We start from the raw sequence: 23401 nt of genomic DNA, 5'->3' as shown, positions 1-23401 counted from the left end.
CAAGCATGTAATCCTAGCTACTAGGAGGCAGAGATTGGGAGGATGGTGATTTAAGAACAGTCCAAACAAAAAGTTCACGAGACCCCATCTCACGCAATGGTTGGGCATATCCCTGTCATCCCAGCTATTCGGGGAAGTATAATTAGGAGGATCACAGTTCAGGCTGGCAAAGGCATAAAGCAAGACCTTATCTCAAAAATAACCAAAGCAGGGTCTGGATGTGTGGTTCAAGTGGTAGAGTGCCTACCTAGCAAACGTGAAGCCCTGAGTTCAAACCCTGGTACCACCAAAAAAAACCAAACAAAACAAACCAAAGCAAAAAGGGCTGGAGGTGTGGCTTAAGTGGTCAGAGCACATGCCTAGCAAGCATGAGGCCCTGAGTTCAACTCCAGTACTGAGGCAGGAACTTCATGGAAAGTACTCAAGCCAGGTCATGGGGAACAGGTGGCCTTCTCATTGATCATCTCATGGGGAAGAGGTGATCTAGCTCCACCCAGAATGACCCCAAAATGCCCCTTCTTAAACAGCATTTTCATCTGGATCCAAACTGGGGCATGCACACAAAAACCCCTAATTAAAGGCCTGTATCTCCTAACAGTGCAATCAATCTGTCAATCACCCAAAACCAGCCCCCTACCCTTGGTAGTATATAAATACCCATCCAAACCAAGGCACTGATGATCTTCAGTTACAGGTGCTGCTCTCAAGCCACCTCACTGGAGCCTGCCCCAACTCCTTCCTTGGGGAGTGTACTTTCTTCTCAATAAAACTTTGCTGCTACTTTGCAATCTGCATGTTTCCACTCAATTCTTTGTTTGGGATGTCAAGGAACTTAGATCTTCTTGACCAGGGTCTTCTAAGGGTAACAGTACCACCAAAAATTAATTTTAAAAGCTCAATTTCACTGCTAATCAATGCAATACAAATTAAAATAATGGGATACCATTTCCATCCCCACCATCCCCCTAAAAGACTAACGAAGCTTTAAAAGGTGGATAATATACAATACTAGTTAAGTAGTGAAGATACAAATGTCTATATACTAATGGTGGAACATAGCTTGCAACACCCCTTTAAATGCCACTTAACAGTACTTATCAATACTTAAAACATGCTCACAATAGCTAAGCTATGGAAATAGCCAAGATGTTCCACTACTGATGAATTGACTAACAAAATGTGATATTTATATATAATGGAATTTTATTCAGCCGTAATGAAGAATGAAATTTTGTCATTTGCAGGTAAACAGATGGAACTGGAGAACATCATTTTAAGTGAAGTTAGGCAGGTTCAAAATGTCAAAGGCTGCATGTTTTTCTCATATGTGGAATACAGACACAATACACATACAAACAATATTATGAAAAGCGGGTCACGCTAAGGGAAGGTCACATACGAAAGGAGGGTAAAAGAAGGAAGTTAAGGAGGTAAATATGGTTGATGTACTTCCTGTACAAGAATGAATATAGAAGTTTTAAGTCTGTTGAAATCACCGTAAGAAGGGGACTAAGGTAGAAAGGAGAAAAATAGAGGGAGTGAACCAATTCAGGTTATAATATATACATACATGGAAATGTCACAATGAACACCCTGTATCTATCTTAAACATAAATGTTATTATTATTATCTTTTTTTTTTTTTACAAAAACAGAACAGGAAGGCAAAACAGGTCTTGTCTGGGAGGTTGGTACTGGTGGGAGGGGAAGGATATAAGAAAAGAATGTAGGAGGACAGATATGGTGGAAATATTATGTATACATGTATGTAAATGGAAAAGTAAGACCTGTTGAAACTATTCCAGGAATGGGAAAAGGGGGATAAAGGAGAATGATGGAGAGGGTTAATTCAACTATGATATATAGTACGAACTTCTGTAAATGTCCCATTGTACCCCCAGTACAACAATTATAAAAAACAAAATAAATACATCCCTTGGAATCGGTAATTCTACTTCTAAGAATGTAGCCATTGTCATCTATACACAAAACTCTACGTAAGAATGCTCATTGTTGGAGTAATATAAATAAGGATATGGAGATAACCTAATTATTCATCCTTAGGAAGGGGTGAAATCACTTCTGACAAGTCACACTACAAAATAATACAATGGAACTTAAAATATATATAAAATGACATGGAAAGGTTTACAAAGCATGCATATTTTAGGAGAAAAAAACTATAGAACAGTATGTATATTATATTTAAATTTATGTTTAAAATTAAAAGCCTAGCTGGGAACATGGTTTAGTGGTAGAGCACCTGTCTAGCAAGTGGCAAGGTCTTGAGTTCAAACCACAGTACTTCCAAAAAAATTTAAAATCCTGTATTTGTTTATGAGTGTACAGAAAAACGCCTAGAACAACAAATAAAATCTGAATTTGGAAAGAAGAGTGGAATGAAGGAATGGACAACACAACAGGAGATGCGTTTTTTTACTCTAGCTAAATACGCAGTTTGATTTTTCCCACATACAGAAGCCTGACTTTGTTAACCTAAAAATTTAAAACATGATGCACATGACACAAATGTCATGTCATTTGACTAGCTAATAACCCAAGTTGATAAGTAAACTAGATCCAATGGCTTTCTTGTTCTTCGTGGGGTTTTTTTTCTTATTGGTTTTTTTTTTTTTTCTTATGGTGTTTTTTTCTTGCTGGGGTTTGAACTCTGGGCTTCTTACTCTCTAGGCAGGCACTCTGCCAACCCTTTTTTGTGTTGGGTACTTCTGAAACAGGGTCTCTCAAACTATTTGCCTGGGCTGGGCTTGAACCACAATCCCCCTGATCTCTGCCTACCAAGTAGCTAGGATTATAGGTGTGACCAACCAGCACCTGGCTCCAATGGCTTTTCCTAATAGAAGTTTAATGAAGACTGCTGCTAAATATTTCTTTTTTATTAGCTATATTCTCATATGTAGCTTACACATCAACCAAAGGGCTTGCATTTGTCCATGTCCCTTGCTGGTAGAGCAAGCTCACTTTCTGTATTTATGCTGCTCAAAGCTATACTCATACAATTTTTCTTCGCAATGCAAGGGTCATATAAACTGATGCCTCATATGCTGTCTTTCATCTTCTCTCAAAAGTTTTTTAAATCTAAAAATCACTATTTCCATCCACAGCATGAATAGTTATAATGAAATTTAAGTGACTGAAAAAAAAAAAACAATCAGGACAAGAGGCTGAGAAAGAAATATTTTGAGTCACAATTTCTCTTTCATTCATTGTATTTTTAAACATACTCTTTTTCAACATTTTCTCAATAACATAAACTATTTTGGGAATTTTTCTTCTTTTAAATAACAACTATTTCCTCATAACAAAATCTTTCTCATGATTGTTTTTAACAGTCTTTACTTCTGAAACCAAATCTTTCTAACTAACTTCCTAGTAGTTTTTTGACCCATTATCATTTTCTCCAATAACAAAAGAATGACTAATACAGCAAACTATACTTCAGAGTTCACTGCTAAAGATAAATAAAAAATAGCAAACAACATTTGCATCCACTAGAGCACCCTTTTCAAGAAAGAGGTTACTAATTCAATTTGACTAGTAGGTGATTATAATTAAGCTTGTTTTATGATTTGCTATTATGGGATGAACTGCATCATCCCCCAAATCCATAGTATGAAGTCCCAACTTTCAGTACCTTAGAGTGTTACTATTGTATATTTGGGAATAGGGTCTTTAAAGAGATAATTAACTAAGGTCTTTTAAAAAAATAAGTTAAAATGAGGTATTAGGGTGGGCCTAATCCACTATGACTATAAGGAAAGGAGGACACAGATACATAGACTATATGAAAACAGAACACAAGCATCTACAAGCCAAGGAGAGAGGTCTCAGAAGAAACCAAACCTGCATATACCTTGATCTGACTTCTAACCTCCAGAAAACTGAGAAAATGTACTTTTGTTGTCTAAGCGACTATCATGAACAGAATTATGCCCTCCCATTCCCATGAAACACTAACCACCAACGTGACTATATTCTTAGATGGGGCCTTAATCCAGCATGACTGGTGTAACAGTAAGAGGAAAAAAACCACTGCACATACAGAGAAGAGGCCATGTAAGTATACATCAAAAAAGTGAGCATTTGAAATTCCAAGATGGCGGCTAAAAGGAGGAAACAGAAAGCATGCTTCCTAAAGTAAAATCTTGGGAGAAACACTGGAGATACACCTTACAGGAAAAAACACCCAGAAGAGGCAAAACTTTGACACGTCCAGACCCTCAGCCCACGCATAGCATCCCCAATTCACGTTAAATGGAGAAACCGGGAGGGCTAACGTGCCACCACCAGATGCCAGCACCCAGACCACTTGGGAAGACATAGACAACAAGGTGAGCTAAGTGGCACGCAGTACCCCCACAGACAACTCTGGACCAGAACAGCATAGGCCCCTGGACAGACCGACCCCCACCCAGGGAAAAAAGAGAAACTGAATAATAAGCAATAACAAAAAAGACACGTAGCAAAGAGGGCAGGCCACCCTGAGAGCTGAAGGCGGGGGGAGGGGAATCCCTTGTGCAACTCTAAATAAACAAGCCAGCCAGAGAAGGCAGGAGCGGTGGCACATGCCCAGCAACCAGGAGCAGGAAAGCTTGTAAAAGAGGCAGTGGGAGGAAAACTCCACAGGAGAGGGGGGAAGGCCCACTTCCCATGTAAACTGTAAATAAACACGCCAGCCTGAGAAAGTGGGCACAGTGTCACCTCCCCCAGTGTGCTAAGAAAGGAGAAAGCTTCTAACAGCAGCTCATGCACAGGAGAACTCTGAGTAAACAAAGCCTGCGGGGCTAGGTGAGTGCTAAGCTCACCCCTGAGATCTCCATAAATAAAGCATCCAGCAACAGCAGGCTGACAGCAGCAGGAAGGTGAGCCACAGCCTCAGATAGCCATTCACAGAACTGCCTCCAGACTCTTTTTTTTCTCTCTTTCTTTGATGAGACAACAACCGAACTACATCTGCATGCTGAAAAACTTACTGAAACTGTATTGTATTTGAACTTGGGACACTTGGTGGTGCTTTTTTCTTTGTTTTCTTTTTTTGGTTTTTTTCCCCTTTGATGAAACGACAACAGAACTACTTCTGAGACACCAACTCCAGGACTGGAGGCTGAGAGACTAACACCAAAATTATTAAGACTGAAACTTTATTGCATTTGAACTTGGAGATTTTTTTTTTTCAATCCTCTCTCTGTCTCTCTGAACTACTTCCAAGAAACCATCTCCAGGATTGGAGGGTGAGGGACTAACACTAAAATTATTAACAATGAAAATTTATTGCATTTGAACTTCGAGATTATTTTTTCAATCCTCTCGCTGTCTCTCTAATGCCTTTTCAGTTTACAGTTGATTAGTACACTGTCTCTCCCTGTTTATATCTTTGAAACTTTTTTGTTTCTTTGTTTTTTTCTACTTGTTTATTTGTTCTCCCTTTTCCTTTAACTTCTTTGCTTTCCATCTCCTCTCACTCTTCCATTCTAAATATCACTAGTGATATTATCACAAGCCAAAAAATACTTAATTGCACACAGTACAGGGACAATAACAACACCAAGGGCAATGACAGGAAGGCAGAAAAAACAGGGAAGCCAGTTTCCCCACAGCAAAAAATTAGTACAGGAACAACAGGGGAATGAAGAAAATAGATACTCAGATCCAGACCAGACTCCAACAAAATGAAGATAAACTATGCTAAAGAACCCAATGAAACCCACAAGAATAATCTAAAAGAAGAAATACTACAGGTACTCAATGAGAATTTTATAGAGATGATACTAGATATGGTCAACCAAAATGTACAGGAGACAATCAAGAAATTCCAAGACAACAAAAATACAGAATTTGAAAAAGCACAAGAAGAAATAAAAGAAACCATAGAAGCACTGTATAAACATCAAAGTGAAACAAAGAACATGATTAATAAAGAGATAAGAGCTCAGGACAAAAATAGACAACATTAAAGAGGAAACAACTCAGGATATGGAAAACCTCAGAAAAAAGATTGAAACAGAATTGCAAAACAAACCAGAGGCCAATCCAGCAGAACAGAACAAACGGAAGACAGAATCTCAGAACTCGAAGATGAAATGGTAATTAAAGGAAAAACCAAAGAACTATTAGTCAAACAACTCAAGACCTGTGAAAAGATAATGCAAGAACTCACTGATTCAATCAAAAGATCAAACCTCAGAATCATGGGCACTGCTGTATAGCTATCCTTATCTCAACCAGCAAAAACCCTTGTTCCTTCCTATTATTGCTTATACTCTCTCTACAACAAAATTAGAAATAAGGGCAAAATAGTTTCTGCTGGGTATTGAGGGGGGGGCGGAGTGGGTGGTAAGGGAGGGGGTGGGGGCAGGGGGAAGAAATGAACCAAGCCTTGTATGCACATATGAATAATAAAAGAAAAAAGAAAAAAAAAGAATCATGGGCACTGAAGAAGAAGAGATGCAAGCAAAGGGAATGCATAATATATTCAACAAAATAATAACAAAAAATTTCCCAAATTTAGAGAAATCTATTCCCATACAGATGCAAGAGGCCTCCAGAACACCTAACAGACCAGACCAAAATAGAACTACCCCAAGGAATATTATCATTAAAACAACAAGTACAGAGACCCGAGAAAGAATATTGAAGGCCGTAAGAGAGAAAAAACAAGTAACATACAAAGGTAAACCAATCAAAATCACAGCAGACTTCTCAACAGAAACATTAAAAGAAAGAAGAGCTTGGGGTGAGAGCTTCCAGACACTGAATGAAAATAACTTCAACCCAACGATACTCTACACAGCAAAACTACCATTTAAAATAGATGGAGCAATAAGTCTTCCATGATAAGCAGAAACTAAAACAATATGTGACCACAAACCAACCACTACAAAAGATTCTTCAAGCGATTCTGCACACAGAAAGTGAAACCCAACATAACCGTGAAAGGGCAGGTAGCACCAACCTACAGGAAAAGAAAAAGCAAGAAAGTAGAGAGTAACCTCAACTTAGGTACACACAACCAAACCTTCAAAGAATTAAGACAAATAAATGACAGGAATCACAACATACATATCGGTACTAACACTTAATGTTAGTGGACTTAATTCCCCCATCAAAAGGTACCATTTCATGAACTGCATTAAAAAGGAACATCCAACAATTTGTTATTTACAGGAGACCCCTCTCACTGACAGAAATAAGCATAAGCTTAGGATGAAAGGCTGGAAGAAGATTTAACAAGCCAATGGCCCCCGAAAACAGGCAGCAGTAGCAATACTTATCTCTGAAAAAGTAGACTTCAAACCTACATTGATCAAAAGAGATAAAGTAGGACATTCCATACTAATAAAAGGGGGAAACAGACCAAAAGGAAATAATAATCATCAACCTGTATGCACCCAACGTCAACGTACCCAATTTCATCAAACATACCGTGAAGGACCTAAAAGCATATATTAACTCCAACACAGTGGTCGTGGGACACTTTAATACCCCAGTATCATAAATAGATAGGTTATCCAAACAAAAAAATAAAGAAAGAAATCCTAGATCTAAAATATACAATAGATCAAATGGACCTACTTGATGTCTACAGAACATTTCATCCAACTTCTACACAATATACATTCTTCTCAGCAGCCCACGGAACCTTCTCCAAAATTCATCATATCCTAGGGCACAAAGCAGGCCTCAGCAAACATAAGAAAATAGAAATTATACCATGCATACTATCTGATCACAATGCAATAAAAATAGAACTCAACAACAAAAGTAAAGACAAAAAACTTGCAAACAGCTGGAAACTGAGTAACTCACTGCTTGATGAACAATGGGTCATTGATGAAATAAAAGAGGAAATTAAAAAGTTCCTGGAAGTCAATGAAAATGAAAACACAACCTACCGGAACCTATGGGACACAACAAAGGCAGTCCTGACACGAAAGTTTATAGCCATGAATGCATATATTAAAAAGATTGAAAGATCCCAAATCAATGACCTAATGATACATCTCAAACTCCTAGAAAAACAAGAACAAGAAAATCCAAAAACAAATAGGAGAGAAATAAAAAAATAAGAGCTGAAATCAATGAAATAGAAACCAAAAAAACCATACAAAGAATTAATGAAACAAAAAGTTGGTTCTTTGAAAAAATAAACAAGATCGATAGACCCCTGGCAAACCTGACTAAAATGAGGAGAGAAAAAAACCCACATTAGTAGAATCAGGAATACAAAAGGGGAGATAACAACAAACACCATGGAATCCAGGAAATCATCAGAGGCTACTTTGATAATCTATATTCAAATAAATTTGAAAATCTTAAAGAAATGGACAGATTTCTAGATACATATGATCATCCAAAACTGAACCAAGAGGAAATTAATCACCTGAATAGACCTGTAACACAAAATGAAATTGAAGCAGCAATCAAGAGTCTCCCCAAAAAGAAAAGTCCAGGACTTGATGGATTCTCTGCTGAATTCTATTAGACCTTTAAAGAACTGATACCAACCCTCCTTAAACTCTTCCACAAAATAGAAAGGGAAGGAAAAGTGCCTAACCCATTTTATGAAGCCAGTATTACACATATCCCAAAACCAGGAAAAGACACCTCCAAAAAGGAGAACTATAGGCCAATCTCCTTAATGAACATTGATGCAAACATCCTCAATAAAATAATGGCAAACCAAATTCAACAACACATCAAAAAGATCATTCACCACGACCAAGTAGGCTTCATCCCAGGGATGCAGGGGTGGTTCATCATACGAAAATCAATAAACGTAATAAACCACATTAACAGAAGCAAAGACAAAAACCACTTGATCATCTCAATAGATGCAGAAAAAGCCTTTGATGAGATCCTACACCATTTCATGATAAAAGCTCTAAGAAAACTAGGAATAGAAGGAAAGTACCTCAACATTATAAAAGCTATATATGACAAATCTACAGCAAGCACTATACTAAATGGAAAAAAACTGAAACCATTCCCTCTAGAATCAGGAACTAGACAAGGATGCCTACTATCTCCACTCTTATTCAACATAGTACTGGAATTCCTAGCCAGAGCAATGAGGCAAGAAGAAGGAATAAAAGGAATACAAATAGGTAAGGAAACTGTCAAAATATCCCTATTTGCACACGACATGATCCTATACCTTAAAGACCCAAAAAACTCTACTCAAAAGCTCCTTGACACCATCAATAGCTATAGCAAGGTGGTAGGATATAATATCAACACAGAAAAATCATTAGCATTTTTTACATACTAATAATGAACAAACTGAGAAAGAACATATGAAAACAATTCCATTTACAATAGCCTCAAAAAAATCAAATACCTAGGTGTAACCCAACAAAGGATGTGAATGACCTCTACAAGGAAAACTATAAACTTCTGAAGAAAGAGATTGAGGAAGACTATAGAAAGTGGAGAGTTCTCCCACGCTCATGGATTGGTAAAATCAACATAGTAAAAATGTCTATACTCCCAAAAGCAATCTACATGTTCAATGCAATTCACATCAAAATTCCAGTGACATTCATTAAACACATTGAAAAATCTACTGTTAAATTTATATAGAAACACAAGAGGCCACGAATACCCAAGGCAATACTCAGTCAAAAGACCAATGCAGGAGGTATCACAATACCTGACTTCAAACTATATTACAAACCAATAACAATAAAAACAGCATGGTACTGGCACAAAAACAGACATGAAGACCAGTGGAACAGAATAGAGGACCCGGATAAGAAGCCACACAACTATAACCAACTTGTCTTTGACAAAGGAACTAAAAATATACGATGGAGAAAAGACAGCCTCTTCAACAAAAACTGCTGGGAAAACTGGTTAGCAGTCTGCAAAAAACTGAAACTAGATCCATGTATATCACCCTCTGCCAATATTAACTCAAAATGGATCAAGGATCTTAATATCATACCACAAACTCTAAAGTTGGTACAGGAAAGAGTAGGAAATACTCTGGAATTAATAGGTATAGGCAAGAACTTTATCAATGGAACCCCAGCAGCTCAGCAACTAAGAGATAGCATAGATAAATGTGACTTCATAAAGCTAAAAAGCTTCTGCTCAACAAAAGAAATGGTCTCTAAACTGAAGAGAACACCCACAGAGTGGGAGAAAATATTTGCCAGCTACACATCAGACAAAGGACTGATAACCAGAATATATAGGGAACTTAAAAAACTAAATTCTCCCAAAATTAATGAACCAATAAAAAAATGGGCAAGTGAACTAGACAGAACTTTCTCAAAAGAAATCCAAATGGCCGAAAAACACATGAAAAAATGCTCACCATCTCTAGCAATAAAGGAAATGCAAATTAAAACCACACTAAGATTGCACCTCACCCCTGTTAGAATAGCCATCATTAGCAACACTACTAACAACAGGTGTTGGCGAGGATGCGGGGGAAAAGGAACCCTCTTACACTGTTGGTGGGAATGTGAACTAGTACAACCACTCTGGAAAAAAATTTGGAGGCTACTTAAAAAGCTAAACATTGATCTACCATATGATCCAGCAATACCACTCTTGGGGATATACCCAAAAGAATGTGACACAGGTTACTCCAGTGGCACCTGCACACCCATGTTTATCGCGGCACTATTCACAATAGTCAAGTTATGGAAACAGCCAAGATGCCCCACTACTGACAAATGGATTAAGAAAATGTGGTATTTATACACAATGGAATTTTATGCAGCCATGAAGAACAACGAAATGTCATCATCTGCTGGTAAATGGATGGAACTGGAGAACATCATTCTGAGTGAGGTTAGCCTGGCCCAAAAGACCAGAAATTGCATGTTCTTCCTCATATGCGGACATTAGATTAAGGGCAAACACAACAAGGGGATTGGACTTTGATCACATGATAAAGTGAGAGCACACAAGGGAGGTATGAGTATAGGTTAAACACGTAAAAAACTAGATAGCATTTGTTGCCCTCAATGCAGAGAAACTAAAGCAGATACTAAAGAGAAACTAAAGCAACTGAGGCCAATAGGAGAAGGGGACCAGGAACTAGAGAAAAGGCTAGTTCAAGAAGAATTACCTTAGAAGGTAACACACATGTATAGGACATCAATGCGAGTCAACTCCCTGTATAGCTATCCTAATCTCAACTAGCAAAAACCCTTGTTCCTTCCTATTATTGCCTATACTCTCTCTGCAACAAAATTAGAGATAAGGGCAAAATAGTTTCTGCCAGGTAGTGAGGGGTAAAGGGGGGTAAGGGAGGGAGTGGGCGGGGGGGGGGGGAAGGGTAGTGAAATGTCCCAAACATTGTATGCACATATGAATAAAATAAAATAAAAAGAATGTGACCATTTGTAAGCCTAGTAGAGGTCTCACCACAAACCAACCTTGAAGGCACCTTCATCTTAAACTTCTAGCTTCCAGAACTGTGAGGAAATAAATTGGTATAGTTTAAGACACCCAGTTTGTGATACTGTGTTATGTGGTGGTCCCAGCAAACTAATATACTTGCCAATCCAGTAATTTAAGACTTATTTTTCGCCTTTCCATGTCAGAGAAGATGAAAAGTATTTAAGCATTCCTATGAAAACAACAAAACCATGGACCTGTTGATGGATAGGAGCTTTTTACAGCACTGTCTTACCTTCTTAAAGAGCAACGCAGGTGCCACATCAGATCCACTTAGTGTCCGCAAGAGGAACATTGGCCAAGATGATACGTTCATTTGGTACCCTAGTTCATAAAATAAGTTAGATATCATGAAAAGGCTTCCAAACTATAGCAAATTGGTATAAAAAACAGGTTTCATTTATCATTCCTTTACAGAGAATGACTTTCTTACCTAAGGACTTGAGACATGGAGACAAGAGGAGCAGATGTACCCTCTTGTTGCTACTGCCACCACTGTACTGTCTGACAATACTACAGTGGGACCAGAAACTTTCATTTTAGAGAAGCTACTAGGTAGGGTTCACCAACAAACATGTCTGTGCTGGGGATGGGCCATAATAGTAGGGGTGATCTAAGCCAGAGCCCAGGATAATGTCCATTCTGCTTCCAACAACCACACAAACATAGGCAAAGGTCGCAAGACTTCTAGCCCTTTTCCCCGAGAGCCCCTGGCTCCTTTCCTTTCAGAAAGACAGTTTTCTATAGAACTCAGAAAATGTGCACATAAAACTGTGCATTCCATTGCATGTTTTATTGCTAAAGAAAAAACTATACATACTTATTCTGGTCAATGATATACATGCCTAAGTATTTAAGGAAAGTGTACTAATGCCAATAACTTTCTCAGAAATGCAGTAAAGACAGATTGATAAATCAACAGAAGGGCAGATAGATTAAGTGATAAAAGTACAGTAAAATGATAATGGTAGAATCTAGGTAGAGGGTATGTAGGTATTCACTATAAAATTCTTTTACTTTTTCTGTATACTTGAAATTTTTCATAAAATGATAGGGAAAAAGACTTCTCACTTTATCAATTAAAACACATATTAAACCTCATCTTTTAATATTTGTATCAGAAGCTACCAAAATAAGACTCAACAGGTGTCTTTTCTGGAGATCTCACCAACTGATATCACAGCATCTGACACATGCAGCAAGGAGCAGAGTTCTGCTAGTTTTACTGTTTTCTTGGGGGCAATATGTTTACCTGCCTACCTTAATACCAGAATTGGAATTAAGTTTGCATGAGCTCCTGATAGATACATGCATTAAGATAGGGAGACTTGAGAAACACTGGCAACAAATTCGCTAATATGAAAACTTATGCAAAAATGTTAAGATAAAGTCATCCTCTAATATTAGTGTACCAAAACCCTCTTAATATGACTAGAGAAACAATTATTGCAAGGAAAATGGGAAGTTGTTACTTACTCTTTTATAATAAGCCAACATTACTGATATCTAGTAAGTAGTTTCCAACTATTTTGTAATTCCCCACTATTTACTTGATATCTCCAGCATTCGTTGGAGAATATTAAGTAACAATTATTCTCTGGTCCTTATGACTGTCTATCTCTCTTTCTCTAATACTGGGCATTAAACCCAGAGCCTACTTGGTATTCCTTTCTCCTAACTCACATCTTATCCTATTTCATTATGTTTTTCTACATATAATATTTTTCTTAATTCTGTAACTGCCTAAAGCCAAACTTAGATTAAAAGCTCAAAAAAGATTACAGCACATATAAAAAGTTCAAAAACAGATACAACTAATCTATAATTTTAGGATGTCTGGATGGTAGTTGCCTTTGAGAAAGGGCAGGAGTGGGGCATTTAGGGTGCTGACAAAGTTCTAGTTCCTAACTTGGGTGGTGGTTACACAGGTGTGTTCATTTATAATTTGTATACTTTTCAGTTTGTATGTTAAAACTTGAAATATTTAAAACTTTTAAAAAGGAAAACTAAGTTGTGATATAGTAAAATGAAAAATAAATTATTAAAAAGCACTTAAAAACCAAACTGGCATAAACTGTGTATTTCTATATGTATTGCCAAAATACATAATAATCAGCATGTATTACTATATACTTATATTTTTTTGACATAGGGTCTCTTTATGTAACGCAGGCTGACCTAAAACTCTAGATTCTCCTGCCTCAGTCTCCTAAGTGTTGGGATTACAGGCATGTGCCACACTGACCAGTTTACATTTCATATTTTTTAAATATGAAGAAAACTCTACAAAGTAATTTGAAAAAAGAGAATGATCATAAATCTGGCTTTGTATTTGAAATGAGACAATCACAATAGCTGTATCTCCTTTAAACAAAATGCAAAAATGTATTGTCATAGTACAGAGAAATAAAATCCAAATAGTGAAGTTGGGTGTGGTGGCACAAATCTGTAATCCCAGCACTTAGAAGACTGATGTAGGAAGATTCTGAGCTTAAGGTCAACCAAGGCTAACATAGTGAGACCCTCATATCATATTTAAAAAGAAAAAAAACAGGGAAGCATTAGGCCCAGGTTTGTATTTACCCCTCATACAGAATTCTGTATGATTTTAAAAATATCATAAGCAACAAAAATGTGAGTGATATGAAGAATGATAAGAAGGAAAAAGATAAAAACACACAATCCCTAAAGTTATCTTCTGGGTATATTATCTCTGAGCCTAGTGTAGTGGCACATGCCTGTTAATCCCAGCATGAAAGAGGCTGAGGCAGGAAGTTCACCAATTTGAGGCCAGCCTGGGATAAAACCCTGACTCAACAAAAACCAACAACAATAACAACAAAAAAAAAACCCTAAACCCAAAAACATATCTCTGACCAGTTTTTAAAAAATTTGATGGTGCTAGGCAAGCTCTGCCACTGAACTATACCCTAGCCTTTAAAAAGTATTTTAGACTTTTTTTTTTTTGGTGCTGAGGATTGAACCCAGGGCTTCCTGCACGATAAGCACATGCTCTACTACTCAGCTCTACCTCCAACCCTTAAACCAAATCACTTCTAATTAGCAATTAGAACAAGGACTATATGAAAAGACACCGCTAAAAGAGTAGCTGTTGTATCTTAAATTTCTTGTTCTTACTAAAGCAGATACCTTAAAGCAACTGAGGCCAATAGGAAAAGGGGAACAGGTACTAGAGAAAAGGTTAGATCAAAAAGAATTAACCTAGAAGGTAACACCCACGCACAGGAAATCAAAGTGAGTCAATGCCCTGTATAGCTATCCTTATCTCAACCAGCAAAAACCCTTGTTCCTTCCTATTATTGCTTATACTCTCTCTACAACAAAATTAGAAATAAGGGCAAAATAGTTTCTGCTGGGTATTGAGGGGGGGGGGAGAGGGAGGGGGAGGAGTGGGTGGTAAGGGAGGGGGTGGGGGCAGGGGGGAGAAATGAACCAAGCCTTGTATGCACATATGAATAATAAAAGAAAAATGAAAAAAAAAATTCTTGTTCTTGAGAAATTTTTCACTGACAAAAAATTCCATTCTCTTGTAAGAAATTTTCAGCATCGTGAAGAATGAAATGGAAACCAACACTTATCATTTATTTATAATGTAGAATGATTATCACAAAAACTAAATCACTTGTTTTCTACAGAGTATCACAGTATGCTTAAAATTTTTTAAAAAGTTTTGCTCACAATAAGAACCGTAACCATTTCACCTTTTAAAAGGTTGGCTAAAATTGAGTACTACATTCTTTGCACCTTAAATTCTCTACTAACAGTTCTATCCTCTCCCACTCTTCAAAATCCTAAAGGTAAGTTTCCTGAAGAGTAGTGGTTAGGATTTGGAAGTCTTTCTCAAAGACCTGAAGGTATCAACAACCCTTCTCTTTCTGATTCCTTCCCATTGTTAAGCACAATGAAATTCTAGCGTTTGAAACTGGAGCCCGAATGTGGAATCACGTATTTCTCCTATGCTCACTCTTATACCAAAAATGTGGAATGGCTGAGTGGAAAATATCAAGAGAGGATGTAATACATACCAAATACTACAAATTTTTCCCCAGAAGGGTTTCTGAATCTGCATGTATAATCTAATAAAGCTACATTTGGCATTTTAAGTTTGAAGATCAGCATGAGCTTTGCCCTGAAATAGGACCTTTCAAGCATACATATACCATGTGTACTTAACTAAAATTCTACAACATATGACACTGAGTTCCTCTTTCATCATACATTCTTCACAGTAACCACCTCACCATCTACTTGCAAGAATCCCTAATCAAGTTTTAAAAGGCCACTTAAAATTATTTCTACTACACGTCATATTAGTTCTAAAATGATAAAAATAAAAATAATGGGACTTGAGTGCAAAAAGGACAATGGGGCGTGGTAGTTCCTCAAGAAGGGGAGGGGAAATGGAGAAGGTACAGTGAACAGGAGATATATATATATATATATGGAGATATATATATATGGAGATAGCATAAAGAAACCTACTAAGTATTTTTTAAAAGAAGGGAGAAGGGAGAGGATTAAGCAACTATAATAGAGGGAGTGAACTTGCTCAAAATACATTGTATGCATATATGGAACTTTTGCATGAAACGCCATTGTACTATTAGTGAATCCTAAATAAAATAATAATTCAAAAAGAACATGTTATTTTAACAATCATTTATCCTTACCCAGTGGAGGCTGAAGTAAATCTCCTCCCTTTTCACATGTCCCAATAGGCTGTATGTCCGTGGAATCTACAAGTCTCCAAAAATCATTCCTGTTGTCACTACCATCCAGCCGTAAACGTATTCTGGCCCCAGTCATTCCAACAACTGTAGCAATACATACTGAAGCAATATTGCGAGGATCATGTGCTTCCAATTTCATACCAATTCTGAAGTCATTAGCTGGTGGAATCTTGGACTATATACAAATAAAATTTTGTTAAAATTCATCAACTATAGAAAAGAAGATGGTCACCAGAATACTTGGAAAACACTTTAAGAGTCACAGCAGAAGGCAGAAGGCAGCACTATAAAGGTCAAAGAAAACCTCTCCCAGCTCTCTCCTGGGCTTGATATACAGCATAAAAACAATACCCACCACTAGTCTCACCCATCTGCCCACATCCAGGTAACCCAAATGCAACCTCTAAAATAAGAATCTGATTAGGCTATTTCCCTTGAAATAGACCAACTAGCAGTTCACCACTGCCTATGATAAAGTTCAACCTCTTAACACAGTTTGAACACTCCACAACTTTAACCTCAATTCCACCTTATCACATGTATCTACTCTGTGCTCTAATTACCCCATACCATTCCTCAATATTCAGATTATTTCACAACCATGTGCCTTGGCTCCAGATGTTTTCTCTTTCTAGAATACCTTTCCCTTCATTCTAACCATTTCAAATAGGTACTCTTCTATGACGCCTCCCAGTATAGAGTTATCATACTTTTCATAATTACTTATGTCTGTCTTTTTCTCTAGATGGGCAATCATAAGGGCCTAGTACAACTAACATAGAATAAATTCTTTATGAGTGAATGCAAACAGACTATCTGGCTCCTAAATGGCACTACCACAATCCCATTTTCTCCTCACACTACTAGAACCTAACAACCACAGACACCCTTTAATAAATATGTACAAGATCTACAGAATTTTTACATACCTGTCTGAAGTACTCTGAAGGAGCACTTACAGATCCAGTCTCTTTCAAATATATGTCCCAGTTAAACTCATCTGGAAAAAACACATGTATGAAACAGGGGTTACTTCCTGATGAACAGATTCAAACTTTCTGATCTATATTTGATTGTCAGCATAGAAATAAAAAATAACATCCTGATAATAATGGCTCTGATAAATTACAACCAAGAACCTCTTAATGAATTGAGGGCTAAAGCATAGTGATTCTAGAAATGTGAGTCCAGGGTGTGGCTCAGTACTAGACTACAGTCATGATATCCATGAGGCCCTGGGTTCAAGCTCTTAACACCACAAAAAAAGGGTGAACACTAACTACTACTAAAGGAATTTTTATAGAGTAATGGCAAAGTCTACTCATTTGTCTCTAATATATTTATTCGATAAATGTGTTTGCATAATTTCATCACATTAATTTGAAGGCACTTTGTTTTTCAAGGGTAACTGCTTAGCTATGTGGTCTAACTGAATTGTACCCCTGCAATGTTTAATGGAAAGAAGAAAATCTTACAACTAAAGATTCTCAATGAACTATTAGATCTCTACCCACAGTGTAGAAGATGATGATAAAACAGAGCAGCTAACCAATCAATAATGTGGTCACTGATAGGTATTACTTTAACGATCTATATTTCCTATAAATTGTCCTCTCTCACTTAGTCTTCATGACATATTATAATGGTAGAGAAGTTCAGCAAGCAGTGTACTTTGTTTGGCTTGAACACTTCAACTCACTATGCTAGCCAGACTGAGAAAAATACTTAATAGTAATACTGAAGATGTTATTAATTCATAAAGTTTAATTCTGATCAACCATGAGGTGTTTCTACACTCTCATTAAGTTTCAATATAAAAATATTGAGTTTGGCAGTTCCTTTTCCTACAGGAATCTTCATTACCAATTTCTGATATATAGTAGTCCCTCCTTATCCTGAGTTCTCCCCTTATTTATGGTTTCAGTTACCCACAATCAACTACAGTCCAAAAATATTCAATGGAAAATTCTAGAAATAAACAATTCATGTTTTAAAGTGTATGGGTGCTTCTAAGTAGTGGGATGAAATTTCACATAATCCCATTCCATCCTACTCAGTGTGAATCATCCCTTTGCCCATGCTGCAATGCTAGCTGCCTGTTAAGTCACTTAGTAGCAATCTCAGTTGACAGATTACCTATGGAGGAATCAAACTGCCTGTGTTCAAATAACTCTTATTTTACTTAATAAAGGCCCCAAAGGGCAAGAGTAATTCCATTCCAATGCTAGTAATTCAGGTATGTCTAGGAGAAACCATAAAGTGCTATTATCTTTAAGTGAAAAAGTGAAAGTTCTCAACTTAAGAAAAATATCATATATTGAAGTTGCTAAGGTCTATACTAATCTCTTACTAACTAGTCAAATTTATAAATTAAACTTTACCATTGGTATGTATATATAGTATATATAGCCCACAGTACTATCTAGAGTTTCAAATATCTACTAGATCTTAGAATGTGTTCCCCTACAGATAAGGAAGACTACTGTATCCTTCAAAGGATATTACATTTACACATAAATGTGTAAATGGGGTGCTGATAACTGTTTAACAGCCAGTTTTCTGGAAAATACAAAAAGTCTGGCTGGTAGTGTTTGTGGGTTTCTGTGGTATAAAATACTATAACCATGATTGACCACAGGATGCCAAGATGAAGCTACCAACAATGAAATTGGGAACAGATGTGCACAACTGAGTCTGCCAAGCCAGTGAAAGCCATCTTCAGTGTATAACCATTACATACATGTGGATGCATCTATATTGTAGATATACCTATCATATATAGTATTAAGCAGGACATAACATTCTGTACCTTATTTTTTAAAAACTTAACCATAAATCTAAAGATGGGATTTGATTCTGCTTCTAGATTATGTAGAGAGTACTACCACAGTGCTGAAATTCATTATGTAGCAGAATGTCAAGAATATGAGCTTTGGAGTCAGATTTGCCTGCTTCCAGTATGGCTGTATTTTACTATGTGACCCTGAGCAAGTCATTTCATGTTCTCAGCCTCAGTTCCTTCATCTATAAAATGTGGAAAGTAATATATATGGTTCCAGGTACTTTTGAGAATTAAATGAAGTAGCATGTATATAAGTTAATAAATAGTATAAAAACAAGTACATAATTATGCCTAAATTTAGCACAATGAGCTTTGTCAAAAGTGAAAATTAAGATCCATAGCTCCAAAATTAAATTGACCAGATGTTTCCATGGTCCCCTAACCTGACAATCAGAAAACCCAGGTTTATGGCTGGTGGAGTGGCTCAAGTGGTAGAGCATCTGCCTAGCAAGCATGAGGCCCTGAGTTCAAATTCCAGTACTGCCCTTCCACCAAAGGACCACATCTAGGAGAGCATCTTAAAAAAGAACAAAAAAATCATGAATGGGACAATGCAACAGTGGCTCACACCTGTAATCCTAGCTATTTGAGGGTTGAGATTATGAGGATCATCATTCAAAGTTAGCCCTCACAAGTAGTTTGAGAGACTCCCATGTCCAAAATAACCAGAGCAGAATGTACTGGGAGGGTTAAGGATTTTAAAAAAACATGAATGAGGAAAAAATTTTTGACTAGATGTCATTGAGGAGATGGCACCCGAAGAAGAAAGCAGTATAAATTGAAAACAACTGGGCAACTAAAAACTTTCCACATTTATACCCCATAAAACTAACATACTTCCATAAACCAGTAACATTTGAAAATTTTTCCAATGACAAGAGAAAATACTTAATGTATCATATTAACAAAATTTTTTGTTTTGCGATAGTCTGGCTACATAGCCCAGGCTGGCCTTGAACTTGCAATCCTCCTGCTTCTGCCTCCCAAGTACTGGGTAACAAGCATGTGCCACCACACCCAGCAACACATTTTTTAAAAAATTCTACCACTATTTGTGTCTTAATAGGCTATAATTTGAGCTACCAAATCCTTTATACAGGTGCTCTGTAATATGTTCATTTTCCATCACATTACTAGCTAATGACCACATGTAGTTATGTACCATGCAGAGCTTTAGTTTTCCCGTAAGTCAAAAATTTTAGTCTGCCTTCATAAAATTGTTCATCTTGGCTACTCCTGTGCTGAGACCCTACCAATAAGATACTGGAAACACACACAGACCAGGTTTTCCTGTTTTAGTTTTGACACATCTATATCAATACCACAACTCAATTCCCAGCCAGGATCCAAAATAGTCAGAGAATCTTAACTAGGCCTAAGGCCCCTATCAGCCTTTGCATCTTGTCCTCATTAAAAAATGGGAAGGTGGGGTCATTCTCTCTTAGAGAAGATGCCTAGGAACTGCTAGGTCTTTTCACGAGACAGGTGTATATACATAACTTTGTGATCTGATTGCTATCAACACATGCCCATGGTCTCTCTTATTTGGCCTGTACTCCATTCTAATCCATACATTAGTTCCAGCACCAGTTGTCACACTGAATATAATCTATATTAGCCCCCGTAGTCTTCTCCAGAGTAAATCAGAATCAATGTCTTCCACCAGTGATAGCTTGGGTTCACAAGCTATGTAAACTGGGTGAAATAACTGGAGTGGAAGCTTCTCAGTTGAATCATCAGTACCCATTTCTTCACAGTATTTATCATAACTGTAATTAGGTATTTATTAATATCTATCTGCCTCCTAAGCTCAGAGAGAGCAGGAATCATGTTTGTCTGTTTATCATTAGATTCCCATAGTGAGTCACCAGTACCAAGCACTGTCCTAGGTACTGTGGATGTACCAGTTAGTAAAACAGATCAAAACCTGGTCTCTCTTGGAGCTTACTTCTGAACCATCACTGACTGGTTTCTAAGATGAGATGTTAAGAGTCTAGGCCTGAGAAATGTCTGCATGTGATTGTTAACTTGGTTAGGTAATCTTATTTCTTAAATCAAAAGTTTGATAATTTTGAAAAGGTGACTAGGTTCAACCTTTAAGAATGTATTTTTCAACTTATTTATTTGAAATATCCAGAATAGGCAAATGTATACAGACTGAAAGTAGATCTGCATTAACCTATTGAGGCAGAAAATAGATCAGTATTTGCCCTACATCAGTGTTATAGGAAGCAACTACTAATGGGTACAGGGTTTCTTTTTAAAGTGATGAAAATGTATTAAAATTGATTGTGGTGATAGCTGTACAACTCTTGAACATACTGAAAAACACTGAAGTAGAATTGTACACTTAAATGAACTATATGGTAGGTGAACTTTACCTTGTTTAAGTTGTTATACAAAACAAAGATGGAGAGTAATGAGAACATTCTAACCTAACAGCTTCCATTTCCTTGGCGATGAGGTGGCTTGGAGGGAGGAGCTGGAGAAAAAGGCCAATGAGAAAGGGAGCTAAGGGAACAGAGCCCAGCCACAGTGAGAGGCAATGATTCCATGGGGATAACCTCTACAGGCAGTCTTCACATAGGAGCAGAAAGTCATGGAGTGAAGTACTCCAGGATTGGGGATGGCAGAGAAAGTGTAACACAAAGACAAGGGGAAAGAGATTTGCCTGAAAATCTCTTGCAAAATAATAGTTTGTTGGTGGTGGTTTGTTTGTTTTTTTTTTTGTGGTACTGGGGGTTGAAGTCAGGGTCTCACACTCACTAGGCAGGCCCTCTACCACTTGAGTTACACCCCCAGTCTCTTTTGTTATAGTTATTTTTGCAATAGGGTCTTGCATTTATGCCTGGGGCCAGCCTGGACCACGATTCTATTTATGCTTCCTTCCTATGTAAGTGGGATTACAGGTGTGAGCTACCATGCCTAGTTTGCTATGGCATATTTTTATTCAGTCTTTTGTATGCATGACTTATTTTCTCATTTTCCTTAGGAGCTGCAGGTCCAGTGTGTCAAATTCTATCTCAAGTCCCTCTAATGCTGTTCAAACATGCTGTTCACAATGAAGAACTTAAATATGAATCATAAATTATCTCAGGGTTAATAAAGTTAACAACTACTGAATTATTTACTATATGCTTAGGCATCAGATTAGATGCTTTACATTAATTTTCTTTTACTGTAATAGTTCCATGAGGTAAGAACTATTATTATTCCTGTGCTACAGAAAAGAAAAAAAAAAGCTAAGAAACATTGAGTTATTTGCCCAAGGTCACACAGCCAGTAAGAAGTGAGGTCAGGATTCTAGAACAAGATTGTCAAATCCTGCCTAAGCTCTTAACAACTGAACTGTCTTATCATCCTGAAAAAAAACATACTTTCACATGTACTTTAATGCTAGTAAGGTTTTTTTTATGATAATTATTTCAAATTGGTAAACACAGTAATTAATAATTAGATAGCTATAATTTTGTAAAATTTGCACTAAAAAACACAGTTATCATTTTACTTAATCCATATCAATGTATCTCTAAGTAAAACAAAAGTAAAAATTTCAAAGCAAAATACAAGTTTTTGATCTTTTCTACTGTTTATATTTTATATTTATACAAGCTTACTGTACCAAAAGCAGAGAAAATCATGTTGTATTAACCTACCACTTTGCACAGAAGATGTGCTTGAAGGTGTTTTCCCTTCATTCTCCTTCTTGACGTTCATCGAATCTAACAAAAAAAAAATAGTCAGCAATACCTCAGGCCACAGCAATACTCTGAAACAGCACTTCAAAAAATATAAACAAAAACTATTTTTAATAGAAACTGATTTTAATTTTATGATTAATATCTTCATTTTCTACATAGGTCCTCTCACTTCTCTAATATAGTATGCATTTTGTAATTTACTCATTTACTGTATGCCTTACTCTATTCAAATGAAAGCTCCAAAGAGGTAGGGGCTTATTTGTCCATCTTGTTCACCCTATATCCTTGGTGCCTAGAATAGGACCTGGCATGCACAGTCAAACATTTTTTAAATGAATGCATTAATAAAGCCAAATGAGCTGATCCCCACAATGTCTAAAATAACATGTCCTAGAAGTAAAATGGATGGTTTGAGTGTTCAAAACTGGAAGCTAGAAAGCAATGTAATTCAATGGACTAGGCAGTTTTTCCTCTGTACTAAGCTAAAGAACTTAGCAATGGACCCGACCCTTCATACCACACCAAATCGAACATCATTTTGTCCACATATACTATAGCGTATATCTCTGAAAAGACATTTTAAAACTTAAGAATACTAAAACATTAATCATAATTTCTTAGTATCATCAAATAACCCATGTTTATATTTCTCCAAAGTTCCCAGACAGCAATGGT

At 36.9% G+C, this 23401-nt stretch overlaps 1 protein-coding gene across 3 annotated transcripts in view; it reads right to left on the bottom strand.

Annotated features, from left to right (window-relative positions):
• Nucleotides 1-23401, bottom strand: part of Scml2 (Scm polycomb group protein like 2) — a 93783-nt gene that overhangs the window by 59645 nt on the left and 10737 nt on the right. For all 3 annotated transcript variants that reach the window (XM_074062393.1, XM_074062394.1, XM_020152201.2), the window contains exons 3-6: nt 22682-22747; nt 17113-17183; nt 16124-16358; nt 11668-11756 (exon numbers count right to left, since the gene is read on the bottom strand). In XM_074062393.1, coding sequence (XP_073918494.1) covers nt 11668-11756; nt 16124-16358; nt 17113-17183; nt 22682-22747 — 461 coding nt within the window. The remainder of the gene's footprint in view (nt 1-11667; nt 11757-16123; nt 16359-17112; nt 17184-22681; nt 22748-23401) is intronic.

The sequence above is a fragment of the Castor canadensis genome, chromosome X (genome assembly GCF_047511655.1).
Source record: "Castor canadensis chromosome X, mCasCan1.hap1v2, whole genome shotgun sequence".
Classification (NCBI taxonomy): domain Eukaryota; kingdom Metazoa; phylum Chordata; class Mammalia; order Rodentia; family Castoridae; genus Castor; species Castor canadensis.
The sequence above is the reverse complement of the archived record's forward strand: the minus strand, read 5'-3'. Positions and strand labels throughout refer to the sequence as shown.